Genomic DNA, 10,557 nt, shown 5'->3' with positions numbered 1-10,557 from the left:
TGTAAGTTCTGGAAGTTTCCAGTAATCTGGGTACTAGAAAAAGGCTAGTTCAGTGACAAATTATTTTATTCAATGAACAATGTTATAACATGTAAAGCAACAAACCAACATCAACCAGAAATGTTTTAATTATTGATTTGAAACTGGCTTGAATTATTAAGCGGTACATAGGTTTAAGTTGTGTAAAATCACTAAATAAAAAATAGTTTAAAAAAAAAAAATACAGAACAAAATGAAAGACATAACAGGTTTTATTCATACTCAAGGCAAAACAAAAACAATCACAATTAACCACTGTACAAGAAATAAAACAAGTCGTCAACACTGGCTCAACAGTATCTCCGTCACTTCATGTTACATTGATAGTGTTGATGTCAACTTTCTCTGTGAAGTACTTTCCTAACTACACTTTTGACCCATGCAGAATCTTCTCCCAGTTCCTACATTTCCATCACTAGACAATAATGCAATTGAGAGTTTCTGGCATTATCACTTAGAAACCACATGCACACTCTGTCCACACCAAGTCATGGTGGATCCTTAGCAGTTAGGTAATACATTTTTACCATCTACCATCTGATTTTGTTTCTGAAGGTATTTAATATATTTTAGAAAAAATATATATAAAATTAAAATACCCACTTTATCCTTAGTAAACTAAGTAAAAGCTTCATTATGATATAAAAAAGAAGTATTCTAACATTGTGGCTGAAAAACATGAGTGTGACAGATAAAATCCAGCTGTGAATTACTGTTCTGCATTAAATACGCAAAATTGAAGGAACGGGACACACTTTCCTAGTGAGAAAACCCTGTCCTTCACACTTCTCTAGCGAGAAAACCCTGTCCTCACTTTTCTAGTTAGAAAACACCTGTCCTTCACTTTTCTAGTTAAAAAAAAAAAAAAAATGTCCTTCAGTTTAGTAGCAACCCATCCACCTCAACAATACAAAACTAGCGGCATAAACATAAAGACGGAGATCACTATGATCTACATCCATCATATGTATGTGTAAAAAATAAACAGACAGAAAGGATCTCAATATAAACACTAACTTTATTAATCCTGTCCAAACCAAGTTTCCTTACAAACGGATAAGCAGCTCTGAATATTTAAAAATATGTGGCAGATAACTTTTTTTTTTTTTTTACCTACCTAGATTGAGTTGGACAATTTCACAATTAGATATGCGGTTTGCAGTGGTGTAACCACTAGTTAGTGCACAAATGTTGCCTCATTTAGTTTAGACGTCTCGTGTTTTCTCTATCTGTCATACCATACCGATAATGAATTCAGTGCTTGCAAAGTGCTTTTCCTTTAAATCATTGATCGTTCTGAAAAACTGACCGTAAAAGCCATTAAGGCTTTGGTCTCTACCAACACAGAGCATACTGGAAACAACATGCAACCTTGTGGTCAAATGACATGGACAAGTTACTGAACCCTCGGATTCCCCATATTGCATATATTAACTATAATACTACAGTTTATCATTTAACTATCTACAATAGTACATTTAAATTTGACTTAGTGATTCAAATTGTCAGCATAGTGAAACAGAATGCAATGATTATGTTATATGGTTTATTTTCATGAATTCTTCATATTTTAAAGAAGCCATCCTTTACTGTAAATGTCAATAAATAAACATCAAATCCAGGAGTAAAAATCACTACAGATGGGTGCGCATTAGTATCTGAATACAAACAAAAATGACCAGAAAACACAAAATCTCTCCCACGAAACTGACAATACACCAAAAAGCAAGCTCAACATCAACTGGAAAAATATCAAATGTACATAAATCTAACATAATCAACACCGGTATATAAACTGTAATGAAAGGAATAAAAAGTAGTTTATAGTACAGAGTGGTGTTTACTTCAGTTGCCATGGATCCTATCATACATGGAATACTGTAATAAAGCAAACAACCTTTTTTTTTTTTAATGTTCTCTCCATGTTCACCTTAACTGGATGAGTTTTGAACACTTCCCTGTAATTCGAATAAAAGAGGATGCTGCCTTTAACCTGTGAACACGCTCCCCTGTTTATACTGTTTCGTACTGGAAGTAATCACGTGTTAACAGTATCACACCTTACCATTGTTGAACTGTTTTTGTTTTTTGTTTTTTTTTAAATCACAATCATGGGTCATCGCTGTCAAAGTTTCACTGCTCACATCTCAAACTGCAATCCTCTGTGTAATAAACATTACAAATTCAAGAGACAGCAATGTGGCTGAAGAGGGGCTTCTATTTAGACAAAATTATGGACATTCAGAATGCATCCAGAACATTTCCTCTGAAGACACGCTGGTGAGGCAGTGAAATGAATTTGGGAGAAACAACCCAGTTGATCAACGACTAGGGTGTTCATGTTTAAAAACCAATACCAACAACACGGTGCACAGGAGGTAATAACAGAAAGCAGTGAGGATATTTCAAATCACAGGGTTTACTGGAACACTCAAAGCAGGTTTTTACTGCCTGGTCTTCAGTGCTTCAACCAACCTGCAAATACATCAGAGAAGAGATATTCAGAAAGAGGTTTAAATTTAGTAAAACTATGAAACTGTATGCAGTATTCATAAAGCTTCTTTTTAAATGTATAAATCATGTTTGTATTTATATACATGAATTCTAAAATGTAACTCTTTCAGTCAAAAGCATGCACTAGCACAGTTAAGCTGTGCATCTGTTTTTAAAAGTCTATCTAAAATGCTTTTTAATTCTTTGTAATTTCACTGAATGTCCAGATGAGCCAACAAAAACAAAATCATCTAGGCATCACACATTTTATTTGTGGATCAGGATTTAAAGCAGTCATACGTTTGTGCCTGTAAGCATACAAATATGCATTTTCTTCATTTATTTTTGCTGTGCCTGCTTTTTTATTGACCTCAAGAATATATAAAACACTAGACTTTGTGCAGCATACCATTCCATTGCCTCGTCCAATCCAGTGCCTTTAGTTGCAGACGTTTTAAATATCTGCCACTTCCTGTCTTTTAGTGCTGGCAACCCAAGTGAATTTGCTACTTCTGTGGGTGTCATAGCCTGTTCCATATCCTGTTTGTTTGCAAACACCACCAATATAGCTTTTTTGAGTTCCTCTTCCTGTAATAAAGAATGCAACCATTTAATTTAAGTACATATGGGTGTTTCCACAATACCCTTGTGCAGGAGATATGTATCCCCAATGGGAAAGGGAATCTGTATTTTATTTTATTTACAAAACATTTTCAGAAAACCAAAATAAGGATAATTCAAATTTGACACATACAAAGATGCCTACTGTACTATTTACTGTAAGTGTAGAATTTTATGAAACCACATAGGTTTCCTTACCTCCAACATGGCAACCAGTTCCGACTTGGAGATCCCCATTCTGTCTCTATCACAGCTGTCCACTACATAAATGATTGCATCGGTGTTCGAGTAATAACAACGCCAGTACGGCCTAAAAAAAATAAAAGGAAACACTAATTAAATCATTTAGAGCACATATTTCTATAGTACTGCTATTTCAGTGAAGAGACAACACAGTTGTTATAATAAAATATAAAAGGACACAGAAGTAGGGATGTGAATTTTAAACATTCAAACGTATAAATGTAATGTATTAATTTTAGTAATTTATGATATACAGCAGTCTGTTGCATTATTATAAAAAGGAAGGGGTTTGGCAGTTGCCTCCAAGTAGCTCTTCTAATTAGTGCATCAAAAAGATTGACACTGGGGCAGGTTTTATTCTCGGTTGATCTGGTGCTTCATTGGTGCAATCTGTTTTTCTGCTTCAGCAAGTGTAGTACGGTCTCAATTCCACGATGTAATAAAGTTAATGACAAGCATTTTTTTCTAAAGTTTGTTATATATATATAATTGTTTTTTTTTAATAAAATGACATCTATAAACAAAGGAACAAAGCAAAGCCACGTTTGGAAGTACTTTGTGGAACCGGAGGAGAAAACTGTGGTATGTAAAAAATTATGCCAAACAAAATTTCCGTAACATTCAGAAATTACTGTGAATGGAGTTTAAAAAAAAAAAAAAAGCAAACATCCATAATAAACAGAACGCTCCGGTGATATTTTGTTCTTTTGATATAAAATAATATGTCAACAAAAAAAAAAGTTTTGTTTATTTTATTCACTTTGTGCCCACAGGGCCAACACAGGTAGTGCAGCACAAATACAAAGACAGACATTTACTAAGATACATTTAATAATACAACTGCTTTTAAAAAAAAAAAAAAAATTCCCAAACTTTTAAAACCATTTTTTTGCTTCTCAAAAATAGCCCGCATCTTAAATTGGAGTATAGTGATGCATGTATGTACAAAAGACATGACTCTGCAAGTACAAACAGCAACATGACTGAAAGCTCGAGAAAAGACAACAAAGACATGTGCCTGAAGCAGCAACGTGGCTGACTGACGACAAAAGACAACAAAGACGTTACTGCCCAATTTCGAATCATCCATATTGTACAGGCAGCCATTTTCAAAGAAGCGTCATTAGCTTCCTGAGGAATTTGAAGAAAAGCTTTTTACAATGTAATTGTTTCTAACAAACAGCACCAGCTTGGGCTGATCAGACCCCTGTATTTTTCGACATGTCAAGCAATACCACAGTTCACAAATTTGGAGAAAAATGGGTTCTGACTGTTGTGTCTGCAATGCAATTAATGCTGTTGTGGTTGCTGGTTTACATGTTGCCTGATGTCGTGCTTACTCATGCGTGATGCGTAATGCCGTAAGTGAGCGAGAGATGTAAGACAGAGACAACGTCTTAACTATTATCAGTGCCAGCACAATAACCAAGCTAAGTGGTTAATCTACAACACTGTTTCGTGTCATTTTTGTATGATTCAACAGGGTATTTGAGGTTGTATCTTTGTGAATGCATATTTATTTGATGTTTTAGTTTTATTTATTTATTTTTTTAAACTTTGTAATTAAGTTTTTACAAAGTTCAAACATTATTTAGTTATTTACGGTTTCTTTGCTTAGAAAATACTAACTAGGCCTATCAATATACATCATAACGTTTGAAATGGTTTAAACACTTAAACGTTCATAAAAATGTACCAAAAGCACAGCCCTACATAGAAGCTCTCTTGGCTTTCGAAACCTAATCTTCAATCAAACTCTCTCATTCCACCTGCAGTTGAATAGCCCAAATATTACTTGTGCATGGCACAAATGTAGCTCTCGGTTGGCAATCAACCTGAGCTACTTACCCCTCTACCAAATTAAATTCACCTCAATGGACAGCACTACTACATTGTATAACTATAGGAAATCGTTTTGTACATAAACCTCTCTTGGCACGTGTAGCAGGGGTAAGTGTTACGTGTATGGGTCGTCACTGAATAACAGTAAGTCAGACACAGACAGGCAGCAATGGTAGCCCTAGGGTCAGATGTAATAAAGAAACAAAAGAAAACAAAGCTCACAATAAATGTTTGCCTCACAAGGTGAGTGATAGTCTCATTTAAAGGTAGGTCCCGCACCGGGAACCTTCTACACTAATAAACCCTCTCTATACTGGTTGGGATCATCATCCCCTAAACTAATCTACTGCTGTTGCTACCAAAGTCCCGGCCTCCCAGCGAGTCTGGGTCTTTATGACAGTCGTGGCTGGGCAAAGCCTTCACGGGCACCGTCTTGCAATTGAATGATTCCATAGCAGTTAGCCTGCGGAGTGGACGCTCTCCTCGATGTATACAAAGCGCCCCTCTGTGTAGCATGGCAGTGCAGTCGCCTCGAGCTGTGGCGCAGATGCCCTTTGAGCTGCACGCAACCTCCCCGGGCTCGCCCCCCAGCCAATCAAACCTCCCGATCAACTCATCACCGGGCGAGCCTACTTGATCAATTAGTTACTTAGCAACGTGTCTTCTGTTACAAGTCCAGGATGCATACATCTGTGCAAGAACCAGCGACCCTGTCACAGCATGTCTGATCTCATTCTCCTTTGAGTAGAAATCAGTTATCCAAACCAAAGTTAACAGGAGAGCTTACTTTGGATTCATTTTTTCCATTAACCCTTTGCAGTCCATTTATTCCACACTTGTCAGGCACGTCAGGTCCAATTTATTTTCACATACACCATTTACATTTTATTTTTTTCAGAGTAAAAGAAGTTTACAAGATATTGAATCGCAAAAAAGACACTCAGTACTGTATCTACAGCCAAGCCCCACTCCTTGTTTGCTGTATTGTTCACATACCTCTTTGTAGACGTGCATACTGATAAATCTTCTCCTGATTACTCGTTTTATCACCAAACTCCTCAATAATGCGATCCAAATCACTATTTTATTACTATAACATCTCAAAAAGCTCTGCAAATGTCTGGGATATTGTCTGAGCGCTGGATGGAAAAGTAGCTACCTCCTTTGTTATGTCCATGTTATCTCTGTAGTGCATTGGGCTATGAGATACGCTTTTTTTCAGTATCGGGGGTACAAATAGCAATTCAAATTATTTCAAAACCTAGCACCTTCACTTTTACATCTGGAGTTGAAATGGCTACAATCCAAGTCTATGCCTTTAATGAATTACCTGATACTCGTCTGTCCTCCCAAGTCCCAAACTTGAAATTTAAGATTCTTATATGTCACTGTTTCAACATTGAAACCAATCGCTAAAGAAAGAAAAAAAGAAAATGTTAGTTCATCTTGATCTTCATGGGTGATCTGAGATGAAATAGTAATACCATAATAATACCACAGTTATTTAATTATTTGATTAATACAATGGTTTCCCAGAATACACAACTGAGACACCACAAATGTTTAATAACCCAAGACAGATACTCACTAGGGATAGTGGTGACAACCTCCCCAACTTGTAGTCTGTACAATATAGTGGTCTTTCCTGCTCCATCTAGACCAAGAATCAAGATTCTCATCTCCCTTGTCCCAAATAAACCAGAGAAAAGCCTGGAGAAGAAGACACCTTAAAGAAGATAAGGAGATGAGAAATGATTGTCATATAGCAAGACAAATTCAGTTAATGATCTACATACACAATTTGCAGTACTGCAGTGAATAGCAGCAACTACAGTTTAATGCATACTGATTAACTAAACATTGCAATGGCGCCTGCCCACCTCCTATTGTACAAAACTTTTTTTGTCACCTGTTTAGAAGCAATATTGTTTAATTTCAATACTTTTGTGATTCTTGGCAACATTCTGCAGGATTCTATATTATCAAACACACAATCCCAAGTGAACAATAAAGGCTATGTATTAGGGCTGCAACGATAAAATCGAAAATTGATATTTTTATGGATGTTTCTCCTTATTTCAATGCTCAATAATAAAACTGGATCATCGATAATGGCAAAGTTCATTACATTTCTGGAATTTATAAACTAAATGTTGCACCAAACTTGACAAATTATAGGATGCAACCAAGATGGCTACGTTAAATACCCGGCATTAAGGTTCAAATTTATATTCTCAAGTGCATTGCCGCAAAACTGATTCATTCTCTACCGGTTCATTTTTATATTGAAAAAAGAAAAAAAAAAGTCTGACAAAAGTGACTTCAGTTCGGCAGATAAAAGTGCTCCTGAGCTAACAATCGCTGTAAAATTAATCTGCAAAGATATGCGACCCATCAACATCATCGAGGTTAATGGTTTCCGGGAGCTTTGCAATGAAATGGAGCCAAGATAGCACATTCCGAGTCGCACAACAATTTCAAAAAACATAATTAAACTGTATGATACCACTCATACAAATGTAAAAAAAAAAAAAAAAAAAAACTGCAGAACTGTGAGAACATTGCTTTAACTACAGATGGTTGGACCTGAAAACCAGGCGATTTCCAGAATGCTTTGTAGATTTGAAAACTTCAAAGATCTAAAAGTGTAATGAACCAAAATTAAGTTTCGTTAAAAATTACTGAAAAAAATAAATGACCCAAAGAGTTATGCGTTTCTTGTGGAAGTTAAAATATCGCGATAGTATTAAAAATTATACTTAAAATGATTCAACTGAATGCTCTAAACTCCTATTGCTCTGAGGCAAATTGTTATTAGCAATGGAAAGACATATGAATTCAGATTTAACCAAAATATTACGGTGGACCCCTTGGTTTAAACGAATGCATGCAGTGTTTGTTGGGGAAAAAATATTTCACTGCCCCTTTGCATTAGTCAGTCATTTTACAGTTTTTAAATTGCCAAACTTTATTCACAGTATAGGATTTCTAAAAACAGATTGAAGGATCCACCACAATATTTGACCAACATGAATAAAAAAGTGTGTGTGTTTTTTTTTTTTTTTAATATAAACAAGGAAGTTAAAAAGAAGTACCAGTATATCTTTACATGCATAACTTTAGTGCGCCACAAATAACAGTGCTTAACAGATCAAACAGTATCCATAGAACAAAATCTAGGGCAAAGCAAGAAATATATGATGATGTTGATTTTTGTTAAAACAAGAAAATAGTGCAATGCATTTATCACAATTCAGGTTAAACCCCGATAAATAATGTTCAATAGCCGTTTCTCACATTATTAGTATTGTGTTTCAGACTGCACATCTTCAGAACCATATTTCACGTGTCATTTACTTACTTGCTGTTGGTGTGGCTATACCTGGCGATTAACCACATGTAGCATAAGTTTTGCTGGAAGGAGCCCTTTATGATCCTTAACCATATGACCCCCACATATATGTTGCTTCCTTGCCCCCCTATTTATTCACTCCCCATAGGGCTCCTACTATTTTGTTTCCTTTTGACAACCGTTTTAAGAGAAATCATTCTTAGAAAACATCGACTGTAAAAATGACTACATTAAAAAAAAAAAAAAAAAAAACGCTTAGATGATGATGATGATGATGATGATGATGATGATGTTGTTGTTGTTGTTATTATTATTATTATTATTATTAATGCACACCCACACTCAGCAATCATGTTATACAGAACATTTTTATTTAAGCGTATGTAACTTTTCAGTTTATTCAACAAGAAGATGAAACATATCTTATCAATTAAAATCACATTCACCAGGCATATGTGTTGGATTTGTTGTCAATAACCACAACATGTAATGTCACATCCCCACCTCCATGAACTGCAAAAAAAAGCACATGATGGTGTGGTACTGGCACACAAATGCCAGCAAACCACGTCCATTTCCTGGTTGTGAACATTCAGATTGTACTTGATTAAACGTAAACATATGCCGGGTGTAATTTTTAAGTGTGGTTCGTTTTCAATAACTTACCCATATTGTTTTAAGTTCGGGTTCTCTTCTTTATCTCGTTAAAATTACCTTCGCAACTCTCTTGCTGCTCAAAATCCCAGTGACGTGTCGCTTTTTTTGCATGTAAAACTATCAGGAAACTGGTAGGTTTTGTAACAAAAACAAAAATAAAAAAAAAAAAAAAAAAAAAAAATTCGACACTACTTTCGACCTGTCTCTTCTGGGAATAATAGTAATTTTATAAACCAATTATTTTTAATTACTCATTAATTTAAACTTATATATATTAAATTTAATATTATATATATATATATATATATATATATATATATATATATATATATATATATATATATATATATATATATATAGAATATAAAACTATTTGATAAGTGTCGTCACTGTGGCGAATGTGTTATTTTTATTCGTTACAGCTAACTCACGTCCTGAACAAATATGACGCACAACCCTCGTCGTGTCATAAGAGCGCGTACCAACTGGTCCGACGATATAATAGCTTCAAAATGCCGCAGTGTAAGTCATTGTTTATTGCTGTGTGCAATGTATAGCCTACAAACGGGATACCGGTTTCCACGACTGGATATACTGTTTATTATAGCTGTGGAAACTGGTGGTTTCTTGTCACGAGGTACATTATAGGCTGTGCGTTGTGTGTAATGTCCATGGAGACTAGTGTTTTAAAACCTTTTCTGCTGTCAGGTGGAGCTATGAAAATGTAAAGGGCCAACTGCAACGAACTTGCAGAGGCAGTACGGAGCTGCGTACTTGCTAATAGTGCGGTTCTATCTCGGGATCATCCCCAGTTGCGTAGCCCATTACTAGGTCCAATTGCAACGAAAACGTATGCGGAACAAAGTTGCGGACAGGCTGAGCACCAGCTTTAGTACGGTACTAAGGGTGAAGCTTTGTTGGTGTGCTACCAAACAGGAACTTTATTTGTTTTATTTATTTATTTATTTATTTATTTTTTTAAAGAAACCAAACAACTTAATTATTGTATTTATTTTTTTTTTGTTTAAAAGTTTTAAACTTAAGAAAACTGTACAAAAATCCATGCGCGCACAAAAATAAAGGCTGAATTACCAATTTTATTTACCGTTTTTTTTTTTTTTTTTTTTTTTTTTTTTTGTTGTTGTTTTTTTTTTTTTTTTGTATTATTATTTTTTTTTTAAACTAAATTCACGAATAATTTTCCTAAAACACCACCAACATTAACAAGGCTGTTGGAAGATAAACAAAACTTTTGTTAGCCCTCATTATTGAATTCACACACAAAACAAATACATTAATTTATGCAACCA

General features: G+C 35.0%; 1 protein-coding gene across 1 annotated transcript; it reads right to left on the bottom strand.

Annotated features, from left to right (window-relative positions):
- Nucleotides 1–233: 233 nt before the first annotated feature.
- LOC121319673 (ADP-ribosylation factor-like protein 1) lies at nucleotides 234–9,369 on the bottom strand. The gene is made up of 6 exons (XM_041257341.1): nucleotides 9,257–9,369; nucleotides 6,827–6,964; nucleotides 6,569–6,650; nucleotides 3,352–3,463; nucleotides 2,942–3,120; nucleotides 234–2,514 (listed from the first exon to the last, which is right to left on the bottom strand). The coding sequence occupies exons 1-6, from the start codon at nucleotides 9,258–9,260 to the stop codon at nucleotides 2,484–2,486; spliced, it is 546 nt and encodes a 181-aa protein (XP_041113275.1). The 5' UTR covers nucleotides 9,261–9,369; the 3' UTR covers nucleotides 234–2,483.
- Nucleotides 9,370–10,557: the final 1,188 nt, after the last annotated feature.

The sequence above is a fragment of the Polyodon spathula genome, chromosome 8 (assembly GCF_017654505.1).
Source record: "Polyodon spathula isolate WHYD16114869_AA chromosome 8, ASM1765450v1, whole genome shotgun sequence".
NCBI classification, from domain to species: domain Eukaryota; kingdom Metazoa; phylum Chordata; class Actinopteri; order Acipenseriformes; family Polyodontidae; genus Polyodon; species Polyodon spathula.
This window is presented reverse-complemented; position numbering and strand designations above follow the sequence as displayed.